Source organism: Lepisma saccharinum, chromosome 27, assembly GCF_977018435.1.
Source record: "Lepisma saccharinum chromosome 27, izLepSacc3.1, whole genome shotgun sequence".
NCBI classification, from domain to species: domain Eukaryota; kingdom Metazoa; phylum Arthropoda; class Insecta; order Zygentoma; family Lepismatidae; genus Lepisma; species Lepisma saccharinum.
Window position 1 is genome coordinate 36,083,631 of NC_139255.1, and position 18,533 is coordinate 36,102,163.

The following is an 18,533-nucleotide window of genomic DNA, read 5'->3' on the forward strand; positions in this document are numbered from 1 at the left end:
TTTGGGCACAGCTGTTAACACGTGCTTTAGATAAGATTTTGGGCAAATTCAAGTATAAGTTCTTAATAAATTATGCTGATGATTTGCTTATTTACAGCCCTGACGAAAATACTCACCTTCAGCATCTTCAATTGGTATTACAAGCCTTACGTGAAGCGGGGCTAACGGTAAATCTGTCCAAATCCAAATGGTTGCAGAGGGAAGTTAAATATCTCGGGTATATTCTGCGAGAGGGCCAGCTAATTTTGGACCCTGCACGTATTTCCACGATTCAAGACCTTCCTTCCCCTAAGAACTTGAAAGCTCTTCAACGTATCCTTGGACTATTGGCGTATTATAATAAGTTCATACCTTCGTACGCAGACATTACCAGTTTTTTGACCGACAAAAAGAAAAAGGGGGTCACCTTTGTTTGGACACATGACGATCAAATTCAATTTGACAAACTTAAACGGGTGTTCCTGGAACATACTGTGTTGGCATTGCCAGACTTCTCTCGTGAGTTTGTCTTACAGTGTGATGCTTTTAGTTTAGCACTTGGGGCTACCCTCAATCAACGAGAGCCTGATGGTTCCTTGCGTCCCATTGCCTTCGCTTCTCGTAAGCGTACCGACCTGGAACGGCACCAGTCAATTTATGAGGCTGAATGTTGCGCCATCGTTTTTGGTCTAAGAAATTTGAAACATACCTTACGGCAAAACCCTTTACATTACAGACCGACAACCAGGTCTTATCATGGCTTCTTCGACACCCGGAACAATATGGAAAATTCGGTCGATAATTGTTATATTTGTCCTGCTTTTCTTACCTTGTTGAACACATTCCTTTCCGTCTCAATCCCGTAGCTGATTGCCTCTCCCGTATGTTTTGTCCAGAGGAATTTCAATCTTCACAAATACCTATAACTTCTCTGGCTTGTGCAGCCCCAAAACTTCAAATTATTCCTTTTAACAAGACAGATATTATCGATTTGCAACAAAAGGACACCCAGTTAATCCCTATCATCCAAACACTTAAGTCAGGCCGACCAGATAAATATTATGCCTTATACCAAGATCTTTTGGTATGGCAACCTCCTCGTACAAATTCGTCATTGGTTGTTGTTCCTCAGTCTTTGCAGCATTTAATATGTCGTTATTATGACGACACACCTTGTGGTGGTTCACACCTTGGCATAAATAAATGTACAAAAAAGATAAATTCTATCTATTGGTGGCCTACATGTCGCCAGGACATTAAGCAATATATTCGAACTTGTGATGTTTGTCAGAAGGCTAAATTGGCGATTCGTAAGCCTCCGGGCTTTCTGTCTTCTGAAGTTATTCGACACCCTTGGCGTCGTCTTTATATAGACCTTGTGGGACCCTTAGTCCGTTCTTCCAGAGGAAATAATTTCATTTTGGTAGTAGTGGATGCATTTTCGAAATGGGTTTCATTATATCCGATTCGTTCTGCTACCTCTATTCAAGTGGTTGAAAAACTTCGCTGCTTGTTTCTTACCTTTGGTGCACCCTGTGAACTAGTTTCTGATAATGCTTCCTACTTTAGGTCTCGTCTTTTAAATAACTTTCTATTCGAGTCACAAGTCAAACATATATACACAAGCGCCTATTACCCGAATCCATCTTTAGCCGAGCGTTTTATTCGTAACATTAAGGCATCACTCATCAGTTACCATTCCGACGATCATACTAAATGGGATATTCATCTTCAGGCTATTGCTTTTGCATTTAATACTGCGGTTCACGATAGCATTTAGACATCTCCCTCTCAAATAATATTCGGCCACGACATTGACGGACCGATGAATTTTCATTGGGAGCTTCAAACTGACTCAGAATTAGCTGGTCCTCCTTCCTCTGAACGTGCACAAGCTTACCACCATTTACAGAAAGCATGGTATACTCGTAAGACAAAGTATAATCCAAAACGACAGGCATCTACATTTAAAGTTGTCGACTTGGTTCTTTTTCGAACCTTCCCACAGAGTAATGCCTTACAAAAGGTTTCAGCAAAATTACAAGAACGTTGGTCGGGTCCTACCCAAATTTTCAAATTTTTGGGTCCAGTTACAGTATTACTCATCGATCCGGATACTCAGGTCTTTGTAAGAAAGGTCCACATTTCTCATATTAAGCCCTATCATATTCGTGATCCTTCTCCTTCTCCGGATGTGACTCTCCAAGCTCCTTTAGCTTCGTATAATGTCATTTTTTATATATGGTTTAAAATGCCATTTGCATATAATTAATTTTCATACATTTCATTTTATCATTGGTAATATATTTGTTGCTTTTTCATCTAAGAGGCTTTAACGTTACATTCACTTGCTTTTGCATATAAGCTTAACTTTGACTTTAGATAATTTGTAAAGATGCTCATTCAGTTAACGTCCCTTTTTCAATCAATCTTTCCTCTTTCTTTCCTATATGCTCTTCTCTTCAATATTTTAATTTTCTTTTCATGTATTTTACGAGGAAACATTCGTCTATCTCATTTGCCAAATCAATCCTGGCATATTTAGGACACGTACATGGATTATTACATCTTTTGCATCATACATCAGATCATCGCTTATGCAACTGCATTTTCCGTATTATGATTCTTTATTGGATATATTGTATAGATCTACAAACAACGCATATTCTACGCAAATTTTCTTTCAGGATCAACATCATCTTTGTATATATATTCCTTTTTTTCAATTGTATAAAAGCTAATACCTTTCTTGATCATAATGTCAGTGTGTTACAGGTTAATAGTGTAAATTTAAACTTTTTGTATCTAGTCATTTTTTGGAATTGTCATTAATCGTTTGATGGACTTCATACATACGCCATTAACTTTTCTGTAAGTGCATATATATGTATGTATATCCTTTGGTGGTATTTCCTTTTGCAGTTTTATAATGTGTATTTCTCATGTGTTCTTAAAATACTTACTATGGAATCTTCAATTCCTTGTCTTATATTATTGGTATGTATTTATAAAAAATCAATTCAATTTTGAGTTTATCCTTTTGATGTGGACATCTGATTTGTCATTATTTAAACTTGTGCATTTATGATATTTCCTAGGTCTTATCTATTTATTATATATTTTATTCATATCTTTATATCTAGGTGTAAACAAGGTTTCTTGAATATTTAAATTAATCATGTGTGTTGGGTGCTTACTACCTTTTAGAGACTTGATATTTGTAAAGATGCTCAAGTGGGAATTTTTTTCTTTGCCAGTCTGGGGAGAATTTGTAGCGATTTACTGCAATTTACATTGCAAAATCTCACAACGTCCAACTCGTTGTGTTGGAAATTGCTCCGCTCCAAAATAGATAAAAAAACGACTCATCGGTTAATTCCCTATAATTCGTTGTAATCACGCCATCTGCAACTCTGAAGTTACAGGAAGTGAAGGCAGTGTGTGGGTATGTGCGTGACCACAGAACAGTTGCGTCTTGTGCTTGGTATCGGCAGTACACGTAATTGACACGCTCCACTGCAAAACGTCTCTCGGGATACGTAGTTTGAACTTTGTCGTCTTCAGAAACTCGTGATGAATTGCCCTGCAGTAAGGTAAACCTTATCTCCAAAGGGAAATAAACTGTCCTTGCTGCCACTGTACTCATAAAAATGATTTTTTTTTCTTTAACAACTTCAACTATAATTTACTGGGAAAAGGTTGAGTTTCTTTTGTTTAAAACATGTTTTTTTAATTCGTTTAAAACTATGATTAAAAAACAAACATGTTTTAAACAAAAAAAAATGTTTTTTTTTAAAAAAAAATTGCCAACCCTGTCCACATGTGCAGGCTTGTTTTGTTGTAATATGTAATTGTGCTAAATGATCATTAGTGCGAACATGACCCGTACGTAGTATTATAAAAATAATAACGGATCTTGGAAGATTATATGCGTAGTACCAAGGTTTATTTTGTGAATGTTCTGCAAACCATTTATATGTATTGCCCGCGGATTGAAATTGTTCCACACACCACTGTTTCCATTTATCTTAACTCTCGGGAGAAGATCCGTGTATGGAAGTCTCGCAAGTGAGGTAGATTCCGATGATCGAGCGGCTTTGGCATATATGTCCACACGTTCATTTCCCATATTTACTTGGTGAGCCTTTACATACCTAAACTGAACGTTGACATTTCTTCCCTTAGCATACTGGGTTTGTTGGATTATAAGGATGATAAATAAAGGATGTTTACAAATCTGAGGATATGAGAAACTCATCGCCATTAATACGCTTAAAGCATCTGCTATGATAAGAATTTTTGTGTAATTATTATGGATAGCGTATGTGAGAACTTTATACATGGACGGGTTAAAGTTACAGTACAGTTACAGTACAGAAGACGTGAAGTAAGTCAGAGATTCATTCAACTGTCAACAGACGACAGTTTAAGGTCTAAGCCAAGTGTCTGATCAACTTTGCAGCAGGTTTTCGCATATGCAGATCCAAAGGCGCACGCAGAATATAGTTTCACTGAGACGGGTTCTATTCCTACACAACTGCATACTAGCAAGAAATCAGTTATTTAATTTGTAAAATACAGACAAAATAATACATCCGTGAACAGGTATGTACTTGATCGGTGTCAATCACTGTGCAGACGAACTTTGATCTGCAGATTCGCCAACTGGAGTTTGTATTGCGCTGAGGAATCGTTGAAGCCGAAGAGTGAGTCGAGCAAGACTGAATACGTTGCAGAGCACGTGGAATCCGTGATACCAGTGCTGCACATGCCACTATTTTAACCCTACGTTTATTGTGATTAATAATCGTGCTATACAGAGAATGGCTGAATCAAGGTCTCCTGTTCAGCAAGTGTTATTTTGGATTTCATCCGAAGGGAAAAGCTGTTCAAATCAAGCAAGTTAAAATGCATAATCCTCCTTACGGCAACAAGATCAAAGTAAAACAGGGCGCGAGGTGATTTGCCGTCAATGTGCGGTGCAACTGTATCACGGGTGTTGAATGATTTGCGGTTTAAGTTTAGGAAGAGGAAACGATTGTTTGTTGTTTGACGACAAAAGAATCTCCGTTATATTAAAATATATCGCCGTGAGAAGAAACATGTTTATTATTTGAACCAGACTTGCTTTAACTCGGTGGGGGGAGGGGTGGAGGCATACAATTATTTTTTTTATACCACCGCCAGCGCTGAAGAAACCGACGAGAAAGGGAGGGAAGGAGGAGGCTTATTGTTTCACCCTCTGGCGGCAATGAAGTCTTTGTTGAAGTCGCATATTTACTGTTCGGTGCAAAGAAAGGGAAGGGTGATTATCAGCAAGAAATGGACAGACAAAGATTTGAAGCCTGGTTTAGTGAAGTGATTCATAAATTGAAACCAGAGTAATAGCAGCAGACAATGCACCCGATACCAATAACAAATCATGCTTTTTTTGCTGGTATAACTTGAAGTGTGTGCGTCTTACAGTAACAGATGTATTGCGAACGAAGTAACAATGTTTTTCATAAATGTATTTCTTTCTAAACCAAAAACAATAATTTGTCATTAAATTCAAGAGGGGGGGGGGAGGGCCTCAGGCTCCCCCTTGCAGGCAACCTTTGGTCCTGGTCTCAACCCCACTGAACATCTGTGGGATTAGTTGCGAGAGCTGGTTGTAATCCAGGCCAAACTGATTAGAAAAAAAAAAAGCCCTGAGCTGTTTGCCATTTTGCAGGAGAAATGGAAGTGACTATTATCAGACATTTACCACAACCTAGTGGAATGTTTTTCTCGAAGGGTAGCTGTACTAGGTAGGTATACTCTATGAGGATATGTAATGATTGTGTTGCAACATTCGGGGGGAGGGGGGGTTGGATGTTACTTTTTACTCATTCTTATATTTAGAATTTAAATTTTTCAGTGGCGGTTGTTAATAATGGATATATTGCTTTGTAAATAGAGTACGTAATAACTTTAGAGGTATACTAATGAACAAAAAAAAAAAAGACAGAACTAAAATATAGTGTATAGTTTTCAAGAAATGGTAGGTTAAGTGCTGATGTGTGCTGCTGGTCAAAATTTCAACCATCCATCCTCAATGTAAATACAGGAGTGGTTGTAAATTTGACTGTCCGGACATTGAAGATTAATTTTTGACAATTGTAAGGAAAATAGCGACAGTAGCTATTCACCTAGAAAATTCTTCCTCCATCTTTTTAGCTTGTCTGGTCTGCGAAATGCCTTGTGGGAACAAAAAGTCTACCAACAAGTATCATGCAAGGCGAACCTAGACTATGACAATGTACCATGCAAATTGTCCATGACTATTTTCATTAATTTTTCTCTTGCATCCTATGTTTTTATGTAGGGATGTGACGAAGCTGAAAATTTACCGATGCCGATGTACTCACAGATAATTTTTGGAACCGATACCGATATTTAACAGATTCCGATACATAAGATTATTAAACAGAAATGGGATGTTATTTTCAGCATGACAAATATAAATTTGCTATGTATATTTCTATTGCATATCATATGTATATACATATATATTCTCAAGAGATGCAAATGTACATTTACATCTACAAAATTTTATGTGAACCTTTAAGGAGAACATGGATTCTCAAGAGATTAAACATTAGTTCCCCAGAAATTTTTTTGAAATGCAAAATGAATTCCTGTTCTACCAGATTCAACTTCAGAAACACGAGATTTGGAAGCACTTCAGGAAGTAACCTACTTCTTCTCTTATCTGAAATCTGTTCAGCAACACTGAACACTCAATCACTGAATACTGATGCAGCAGGTATGTCCAAGTATTTTCTCAGGACTTGCTTCAGGTTTGAATATTCATTTTTGAATTTCCAATACAACAGCAGATCCTGGTTCAGCAATGTAATGTTTTATTTTCGATTTATAGTTAGGTTGATCCTCTGAATGAGTTTGCAATAATTTTATTGCAAAAACTCTACAACAATGACGAATCATAACCAAATCTTTAATAAATCTTACAAAACTAGAATATAAAACTTATTAGAAGGTAAAAACTCTAGTATAATCTGTACCGGTTTAAATATCGGATTTATGCCGATGTGTCAATTTCGGCCGATTTTCATACATCTGTAATCGGCTATGGCACATCCCTATTTTTATGTGATGGATTATTATGTATGCTGGTACAGAAGTTTTCTGCAGTTTGTTTTGAGTTTTCTCTTAATTCGTGAAGCTCTTATTGGGTCAAATGAAGTGCACGAACATGGTAATGGACAATTTGCATGGTAATACTCATGGATCCGACTGTACTACACCACTAGTTTAAGTTGAAGTAGGAAATCTAGCCTTCTGTGATTGTTATAAAATACAGCATAAATGTAGGCAACTAGCTGTACACTGTGCAAATATGCTACACTCATGCTTATAAATTAAGGATAATGCTGAATCTTGTACAAAGAAATATTTGATGTGCACGTTGCAGCTTGAAATGATGTCCGGGTACTGTACCAAAGAACCTGTGTTGACTATGACCTTGATCCAGTGTGTGTGGTTGCGCTGTAAGCAGACAAATGACTCACAGGAGCGAAACTGCTGACCAGAGTACAGTGCCTATAGGAAGTGTGCAGTTGTGTTCGGTTGTGCGAATGGTGTGTGTGTGAAATGGCTCAACGAACACATACTGATGATGTAATGAGGGGAAGGATACTTGGGTGGCTAGAGGCGGGCCAAAGACAGCAGGTCATATTACAGGTGCTCCATGTGCCACAAAGTGTCATCTCACGATTATGGCAACGATTCCAACAGACTGGAAACGTGTCTCGGTGCTACAGCAGTGGACGTCCACAGCGTACAACACCACGAGAAGACAGGTATCTGACCGTAAGTGCCCGGAGACAGATGGAGTACTGCCAGGGCCCTTGATCGAGACCTTGCAGCTGCCACTGGAACAGTTGTTTCCAGACACACTGTGTACAGACGACTCAACAGGCACGGTTTATTAGCCCGGAGGCCTGCTATTTGCATTCCACTGTCACATGGTCACAGAGTAGCCCGTAAGAACTGGTGTAGAGAACACAGGACATGGACAATGCAAGAATGGTCTCAGGTACTCTTCACTGATGAGTCCAGGTATAGTCTCAACAATGATTCTCGTCGTGTAACCATCAGGCATGAACCAGGAAACAGATACTGACCCGGTAACATCGTCGAAAGGGACCAGTATGGAGGTGGTGGTATCATGGTGTGGGATGGCATTATCCTAGGTTCACGTACACTTTTGCATATCTTCGACAGAGGCACTGTAACAGGTCAGGTGTACCGGGATGTTATTCTGCAAGACTACGTTCGTTCTTTTCAGAGGTGCAGTCGGTCCTACGTTCCTCCTGATGGATGACAATGCCAGGCCACACCGAGCTGCTATTGTGGAGGAGTGTCTTGCTTATTCCCCCAACCTCAACCCAATCGAACATGCTCGCCGCACGTCTTCCATCTCCTCGGACTCTTCAGGAGCTCCGACAGGCACTGGTGCAAGAATGGGAGGCCATACCCCAACAGCTGCTCGACAACCTCCTCCAGAGTATGCCAAGGCGTTGTACTGCATGTGTCAATGTGCATGGGCATCACATTCCATACTGAAACCTGTGCACATGCTCAAAGAACTGTGGAACAACAATTTACAATCTCCCTTGCTTTGTATCATATGTGCGCTCTTTGGTTTTTCTCACGTTTTCTGCAATAAACAGGGTTAAACAGGGTATGTGCATGTCTTTCTTGTGTGTTCAACATGTGTCTGTGCTACCACAACTAGTTTGTTTCAGTGCTGTATCGTGGGGCACCAAAACCTATATTATCCTTAATTTATGAACATGAGGGTAGATAACGGAAACCAATACCCCAGAAAGAACCTTTGCATCGACTACATGTGAAATCACCTTATTGTACAGTTAGTTGAATATTTATTCCTAGATTTCACAAATGAAGATCGAGCTAAAAATCACTTCTGCGCAGAACTGGGTGCACGTAAAGTTTCTGTCTACAGATCACGTCAAGGAATTACACAAACAGTGGAAGGATATGAATGTGTTTTATCCTGTTAGGGACTTAATTTATCCATCTTTTTAGATACACAGTATTTATTATTATTGCTGAGACAGAATGAGAAATGTTAATGTGCACACTTGAAATTATACTTATCCGGCTTCATAACAACAAAATACAAAACCAAGGAAATCAATTCTTCTGTAAGCAATCAACATTGCAATAAATGGAAGAAATCACATATACATTTATTTCCTAAATATCATAAAACACAACAATGATTTATTTGTAATATCCAAATAAGTATGAAAATTAATACAAAATCAAGCCTTAACAAGATTACCACATGATTTTTTAAATCACATTTCACATTGATCTCACCACTGTCTTGTTACAAGCAAAAGAAAATAATGTAGTTCAGTTGTTACAACAAACCTTAGAATTGTTTACATTAGGAATCAAGTCTGGTTACAGAAAGCAGCTATCAACATTTTTATATTATAATGCACAATTTCTTAATGAAAAGAGTTTCATTGACATTAGAACGTTATGAAAACCACCTGTTCATGTATTACCGTTTTTCTTATTTGGTGTCCTATGACAATTAGCACTATACCAAGAACAATTATTAAAAAACACTACTTTTACATTATGCACAATTTTGTTCTTACATCATAATAGAGCTGTAAACTAACAACATATTACTTAATAAGTTCTATTATGCACTTATTGACAATAAGACTTATGGTCTATCAAAATATGGAAGCAATTTTCCCAAATTGTACTATACAGACCATATTAACAAAAGTAAATTTTCTACTCAGAATCAGATTAGAATGAGAAACCACAAGCAATACTTGTAAATTATGTTTAACTACAACTATTGCTCTCACTCTCTCGCTCACACGTGCACACACACATAGAATACATAAAGGTGGACATGGTCCTTCATATCACAGAAACTGCCTACTCTATGATAATCATCTAATTTGTAGCACATATTTAATCAGTGTATATCTTAATCAAGTTATGGAAGTCAAGTTATAACAATGAAATGTAAGGCTAAGCTGAGACAGAAGTTTGCTGTTACGGATTATCATACTCCTAGCAGCAATTTATCATTCTGAAATCTTGAAAATATCAGAACAAAGATATTCTACTCGTACCATGTCGATCCACAGATTTATTGAACATTACACAAATATACTCTGATACCACTAATAACCAACTCTCAATGCCTAAACATATTTCCAGCATAGATATTCTAAAATCTGTAAGATTTACACAAGAGCATGCTTTGTAATATTTTTGAATGGGGGAGTTTACATGGCACTGCATTACTTACACAAAAATATATATGCATAATTTTATTCATGTCACAGATAAGATGGTGAACATATGAAATGTGAAAAGTAATTAAATATTCACTACTTGTGCACAATATTAGCAGAAATTTGTGAAAATTTAATATAAAGCGAACGTAAATTATAACACATGAAGGAAGTATTCTTCATCTTACCTACCTGTAGTAAACATTGCAATGATTATATTATGGAAGAAATGGCACAAGCATCAAAAGATGTAGCTTCCTAATTTATGAAAACATCATACCTATGTGCCTTAAATTTTACTTGTCTTTCAAATGCAAAAATGTGCATGAAAACTGATAATGTAGTAGTATACACAGTGTAATAAATACTTAGCTACTGACGCTATCATAAATAACTGGTTTGCAAGTTAAAATTATACAGTTTCAACTATATACAGATCAGGTGCACACTGGCTTGTACCCTTTGAAGTTACATTTGATTTTTATGCATAAACTGATTTCAGAGAATTAAAAACAAGTTTGTAACCACTCCTGTGGCATAATAATACAACCTTAAGAATTAATATTTTTCTTTCCCTATTTTGTTGCATTTCCTCATAATCACAACAAAAAGAATTAATTCGCAATGTGCTATATCCTTGAAGAAAATGCCATAACTGTTTTACATTTATGCATTATTTGCTTATAAAAAAATGATTGTTAAGAATAAAAGAACACAATGAAATTTACACTTGATTTGTGAATATATGTGTGTCACAATGTGCAGGTGTAATATGAATATGTACAAAACGTAAAATCACAGAGTCACCTATGCTGATCGCAGACCCAACTGGCAGCTGACCTACTTTTTGCAACATAGCTGTATCTGTCCACCGTGTTTTAAACAATGTCTTGCATTGCCTTTGCTTAATGCAGCTTGGGCAAAATAAACTGTCCTTGTGGCATTGTAGTCGATCAACCCGTGCAAGAAAAATGTTGATCAGTCAGGTGTTATCATTGTGTGCCTGTTCATGCTTTGCAAAATTGTTGCACTGTCCAAAGATTGTTCCTGTTTCAGTGTAAAGTGTTTACACAGCGAAAATATATACATACGTAATATTTAACTTTATTGAATATTTGGAGGGAAGTTAGTTACAAAGCATGCAGCGACTGCAGTAATAATACGGATAAGGCAGAAGGGAAAGGAAAATTCTGAAGTACAAAGCAGGGCAGTGTGGACTGAGTGAGTAGTTAATTTCTTTAATATTTACTATTCTCTTGATTTCATTATTTTGGTCAGTCGGTCATTAGAAATAAATAACTGCTAGATAGATTACAACCAATTTTCTACATGTGGTCTTTGGATCGGGTACCTTGTTTGTAGGAGAAGTCTGAGATAAAATTTTCAGCCAGGCAAGGTGATGCTCCCTCTTGTCCACCCTGCTGGTCTTAGTTTCCACCAATATAAATCATGGCCATGTTACATATTTATGGTTTTGATGACGAAAAATAGTAGCCTTATTTTAAAAATATTTTGAGTGTTAACAGTTAAAGAACATGTATATTGTAGGTATGTGTAGGTTTATTTAATACCTACATAATGACATCAAAATAACAGTAGCTTAAATCCCTACATAATTTTGCAATATGCTTATTAAGTTCATCAGCAGTAACTTAAAATAATTACGGTACTCACGTTTTCCACGAAGCTGTTTTACCTTATTTTCTATTAATTTCGGTAGCCACTGCCACCATCCTCGTTTTGTTGTTGCTTGGCGCCTTTCTGTTCTTTTTTCTGAAATAGCGCAAAGTGTGCTGCTGTCGCCTGTATGTCTGCGTATGTGTCGTCTGCTGTTCACTGGCGTTAATTGCTGCAGTAACGGAACAGCAGACGACATATAAGCAGACATACATGTGAGAGCAGCACACCTAGCGGCGATTTAGGAAAAAAAAAACAGAAGCCGAGCAACAACACAACAAATTCCGAGAATGGTGGCAGTGGCTACCGAAATTAATAGAAAATAATATAAAACAGCTTCGCGGAAAATGTGAGTACCTTAATTATCTATTACCGCATCTCTCATTCCCATAGCATGAATTAAAATTAATTTTTGACAACAATAAATCCAATTATTTTTTAAAACAAATTGCCATGCACCCGGTGGACGCACATAGTGGTTCGGATTGCACTTTAAACTGTAGGTCCTCTCTGCTTTTCTGTACATAAATGAACCTAAAAAATAAACTCAAACAACAAGATTTTTCATGAAACACAACTCTCCCATAACTTCATTTTCAGTGAAAGGTGGTCATAACTTGGGTTGCCAATACATTTAGCATCATTATGTATGCGAGTATTTGAGAAGGGTGACTTCATATAACACTCCTCCTGAACTCAAGGCTGAAGTGCACACCAATAGAGCCAGACCACCAGCTCTCTCTCCCCTATTTTACAGTACATTTGGCAACATGCTGTTTATTCAACACTTATTTGTTTAGTCTCGCCAAGAATTTTCAGCACATTATAAATTGAAAATGCCCGATGTCAGTCGAAAAGACTTCAACTGATCACTGATTCGTTGTTTCAGGGCTGCCAGTTGGAATTGCGAGCAGTATAATAATATAAAGATATAAGAGTTTCAATTAATTATTTCACTACCAGTCAACTATGAAGGATGGCAACTACAGTCCTTGAACTTAGTACACTCGTTGCTAATTAATTAACCTTTGGAAAATTCTAAGCACATCTCTCTCACTTCTCTATAAAACAAAAAACTCCCTGAATATGCACTACAGGATATTCTTACAGGATATTCTAACTAAATTCAATTTTCACATGAACAAAAATTAAATCCTGTTCTTGCTTATTTTCACTGTTGTTCTAAAATTCTTCAATGGAATGATAAAATATCACAATCACCTGATTTTCACAAAAATTAAAAATACTTTCATACACTGATATTATTCGTTATAAAACTTTCTCGCACGAAGTCTTCAATTTTTCTAATGTGATTCCCAATTCTGATGTCTTAACATTTTCCTTGTGCATCACATTACACTTTACAGAGGAATATTCCTCTAAAAATCACCAAAATAAGGAGTTCCCCAGGCAATTTACAAAATATACAGCCAAGAATGGAAAAAACAGCAAAGTGACAAAGACTGTTCTCCTAAGGCCTCAGACGATGAACAATGAAATATTCACACCTTACTTCCTTAGTTTAGGTACCATACGTTTTTGTTCAGATTGCATTTCCTTCATAGAAGCACTAAAGCATATCTAGAATTTAGAAGGATAATGCTGAACTTACAACAAGGCACCTAAAAAACTAAACACATGTACAGCACTGTTCCTAGTTTGTCTTTTTCACACACACGCACGCATATATATACATATATAGCAACACACACATGAGCACACTTACAACTGCAGTCAAGATTTCAACCCATATACTGATAGCTGGCTGGAACTCCCTGAAAATTAAAAGAATATATATTTTTTTTTAAAATGAGGAGAGCATACTTATGAATACATAATTTACAGAGATCAAATGCAACATAGAATTTTACTTCTTAATTATAAGAAAATACAATAAAAACAAAGAATAGGTTACCATTGCACAACAAGATCTATGAAAGTAATGAAGCTTTGTACATTTCAATTATATCTGTACGGAATTATAGAAATTAGGAATGGTTAAATATAAAATATTGCCATATAGATATAAAGTAGCAACATAAAATTTACCAATTCAATGGAAACTTCAAAAAAACTACATGAAGAACCTGAATGCTTAAAAAAATCTAATTACAATACCTAATTACCTGCAGTTGTCGTGGAATATGACTTATCTCCTGTATATGACATGATTTACAAAGAAGATGTCCATCTAAAGGATAACAGCGTTTATCTGGTTCATCTGTCAACTGCATTCCACAATTCTGGAAAAGACAACAATTAATCACACCTGCCATTTCATGAAAGATAATAATCAGTGAGCAAAAAATACATCCATCATTTATTATTCTACAAAAGTAACTGTACCAAATGTATGTACTTTTTATTTGGGTTTCCAATTCATATAATTATTTTCATTAATCTGTATAAAATGGAACGATGAAGGGAAACATACACTGAAATGGGTAAGTTGTAATTATGTGTTATATATAGGTTAATTCTATGTTAATGGATATTGTGTATGCACAAAGGTTAGGAATTTGGGTGAATTGAAGCATGGGATTACTGTTATCACAATTCCCGAGGACATGCTAGGAGAACATGGCAGGATATAGAGTACTGTTTTGACATTATTTGTACAAGTGGAGCTCCAGTTGTCTCATGACAAACTTTGGAACTTGTATGCAAAAAAAAAAATTGTCTTCGTTATCTTATTCTGTTCCAGGCAATAGTCGTAAAGATACTTTCGAAACACCCTGTATAACAAAATGCTTACCTCACAAATGTAACAGTCCACATGGAAATCTTTATCCATTGACACTACACGAACGGTTTCTTCGGTCCCCTAAGGAAAGAAATTGAAATGTAGTAATATCTAACCTCTTTTCTAAGACAAGGAAATATTCACTTTAAAGGGCATATATAGAAATATCAAATCGGTAAAATTATTGGAATTTTACTCATAAAGCAGTATACCTATATCAGTTGATATCAATAGGTTAGTGATTAATCTGTCCCATATCTAATACATATCAAATTGCACAACTAGGAACAACAAAAACTTACAAAATGTGTCCAGATATGTAAGGACTAAGCTAACACAACTTTTTTCCAATACAGATATCCCTATCATCACTGCTCATACTGGCAATTTAAAATATGCATAAGCACATATGAATGGATGTAAACATTACACATATAAAACCCACAAAATACACCACTATAACTCATTTAACACGTGAACTGACAGGGCAGTTACACCAACTTTGCTTCCTGCACCAAGGGGTTATTAGACTTTATTTCACAAATTCGAAAATTTCCTTTTTTTTAAAAAAAGAAAAAGAAGTCAAAAAAATTTAATGTGTACTTGACTCCCACACCTTGTTGGTCATGCCTTATGCTCATACTCGTTACCGACAGCACCCTAGGACCAACCAAGTCAAGCAAGTCAAGCCACATGTGTCGGTCATAATGACCAACATGGCAGTTAACGTGTTAAAGCTTATGTACAAATCATGAGAAGCCCAGAACTTGGCTTGGTTAACTTGGTGGTACAGTACTATTAAAGAATGCCACAGGATCGCTGTTTAAACTTAGCCGAATCCTAACTAACTTTTAAATGAGTTAATATAAACCCTTGTGTGTAATAAGCGTTATTTATCTATTTTATTTTTTTAAAAAATATTTCCATCCTCTACACACACACTCTAAATGCAAATTTGAAAAGTATAGTACAGTATTGCACTTACATAAGAAAAATACTACATGATACGCCAAAAAGAAAAACAGAGGGGGAAGACAGCAAAATACTCTACAAAAAATATGATGATTACGACTAAAAAAACAACAAACTAAAATCAAGCATGCTTTGCAAATCTCACAACACAATAATTCAGTAAGCACTTTCAAACAGAAAAATATTAAAATCAAGCAATTACAGAAATGATTACTACAGTTAAGCACCTTTAAAATAGCTTCCTAGGAGATGCATGTTCAAAAGAACCCTTTTATAAACATGCAGGCAATCAATCGTATCCTGTACCAAAGTACCATTAAAAACTACGTCAGATTCTAGCTCATGTTATACTAGCAGAACTGAGTGTTTGTTACAGTAATAGTGCATGATCAACCTTTCCAACCATTTCTACCTAACAGATGCGTTTGATTTGAAATTTGTGTTTCAATGTGCTGAATCGAAAGTACACCTAATAACACTGCAATACATTCAAAATCAATGCTCAATTGAAAATATTGAGAATACTAATGTGAATGAAATGGAACAGCACAATGTAAGCGGGCAACAGAACTGATGCTCTAGAGTACATAATTTTTGAAGCAAGTGAAAGAATGCTTAGGAAAATAACAAGAATGTTGATTTCACTAACAAATCAAGTTCTTTTCAGTTTCTTATCTCGACTTAGCTCCTTACTCAAAAACTTCATTTCCTACAGTATCATACGCAGGGAACGGATTTATATGTAAATACATATTTATGTGTGAAGCTGAAATCAGTTATATTTTGTAGTATCTTTGTGTATCACGGCAAGACGACTCGAAAAATTCAGTTTTTATTTTCTGTATTTGTACATATATTAAGATTTGGATCATATTCTATATATTTTAGTTAGTTTTACATATTATTTCCATATTTCAGAATTTTTCTCCACATATAAAGCATATTCGCGCAATAACTACATGTTCCCGTGTGACCAAAAGAGTTGGGTGAATTTCTTGTGAATAACTTAAAGTACGAAGCAACGTTAAACAAACAAATTGCATTAATTACAAGTTTTCTGTCATCGGATCAATAATGTTTTTTTTTCTTTCTTTTCTTTGGTTTCTTTCCATTTTACACCTCCTCATTGTTTACTTTTGATATTGTAGAATACTTGGAATTCCTGTTTATTTACAACTGTTGTCAGCTCCTGGTTGTTACAAATGTTATTTTGGCAACTTTAGAAGAGGGTCCCAAGTTGAGCAGCCCAACAGCAGCACCAGAAGCAATGATTTTGTAGCACATGTTCGGGATTTGCGTTTGGCTTCTGTCCAAGACAGTGATGGTAATTGTAACAATACCAAGACTGTATTTTATGTAGTCAATGTAGTGTCTTATTTTTAAAAAGGTAAATTTGTACAATTTTAAGTCCATATTTTGGAAAAAATATCTAAATATGCATTTACCTATTTAGCACATTTTTACTACATATAAATCCGTTCCCTGATCATAAGCAATGATAATACATGCATTGGAACAAGGATACACTGTAAATATATTACGATCTACATCCATTGACCAGTCAAATTTTAAGTAGCACTGACTACTGAAAACAACTGGTAACTGAAATATTTTTTTACAAGTTACATGGAATTGCCATTACTTTATACAAAGATGTGACTTGGAACCATGCTCGTGCTATCAAATGATTCATTCTGCTTACACGTTTAATGCTTCAAAAATTATCTGTCTGAAATCATATGCAATTCATCTATTACACTAAAGAACACTTTGAAGATTATTTAATAAAGCTGTATTTCTTACACAGGAATTGAGGTGAACATAATGGAATCACTGAAAAAGTCTTCAGTGTAAAATGTTCTTAATAACCTAGGAGTTTGTGTGGCATGCTATGGAAACTCATCCACTACCTTCATCAAGCAGTAGAAATACAACCTTTGTCAGAAAGTTCCAGGACTGATTTTTTTATTCTTTACCTGTGGTATTCAAACACAAGAAATGGATGTTATTCAGTCACCTGATATATGTTCTGAATAGACATTGCTTTGGCATGTAAACTCACTAGGTGGCAGGGCTGTGCTTAGCAACCCACTGTTCGGCTTGCTGGCGCATGTAGTTGGAAGTTGCACGAATGACGTGATGGACATGGATTCCGAGCAGAGAGTTAACATTAACTTCTGCGTTAAGCTAGGGAAAACCCCCTAGTGAAACATGGACTATGATCAGCAAGCATTTAGTGACAAGGCATTATCGAGAAGCAGTATCTTTGAATGGCACAACAGATTTCGGGAGGGCAGAGATTCAGTGAAAGATGATACCTGTCAACATCACATACCGCTGCAAATGTGGAATGTGTGAGGCAGTTCCTGCAAGAAAATCATCGTGTTACTGTGTGCATGATTTCAGAAGAGCTGAAATTGAATAGGGATGTGTGTCACCAAATTTTACACAGTGATTTAGGGAAATGGAAACGTAATGCAAAAATCGTCCCTCACACACATTGACAAAGGAACTGAAAGAAACTAGACGAACAATTGCTGCTGAATTGTTGGAAAGGGACAGAATTGATCCCAGATTTGTGTTAAACATTATTGCGGGAGATGAAAGTTGGTGTTACCAGAATAACCCTCAAACGAAGCATCGAAGTGCTGAATGGCGAAGTCACGGTTCACCATTCTCCAAAAAAAAAAAAGAAGCGACAACCCTCGAAGACAAAGACAATGTTGATCACATTTTTTGATGCTAAAGGTTTGGTGCACCATGAATATATGTCTGAAGGACAACCAATTAACCAAAACTCTTATATTGATGTCCTAAAA

General features: G+C 36.2%; 1 protein-coding gene across 2 annotated transcripts in view; it reads right to left on the reverse strand.

The window, feature by feature from the left end:
- Positions 1-9,214: 9,214 nt before the first annotated feature.
- The window catches only part of jub (LIM domain-containing protein jub), a 72,946-nt gene continuing 63,627 nt past the window's right edge, over positions 9,215-18,533 (reverse strand). Inside the window, exons 7-9 of one of the 2 annotated variants that reach the window (XM_083113356.1) lie at positions 14,755-14,823; positions 14,126-14,242; positions 9,215-13,774 (exon numbers count right to left, since the gene is read on the reverse strand). In XM_083113356.1, coding sequence (XP_082969482.1) covers positions 13,742-13,774; positions 14,126-14,242; positions 14,755-14,823 — 219 coding nt within the window. In that variant the 3' untranslated portion in view covers positions 9,215-13,741. Of the gene's footprint in view, positions 13,775-14,125; positions 14,243-14,754; positions 14,824-18,533 lie in introns of those variants that run through there. The other variant, XM_083113357.1, reaches the window with a different exon arrangement.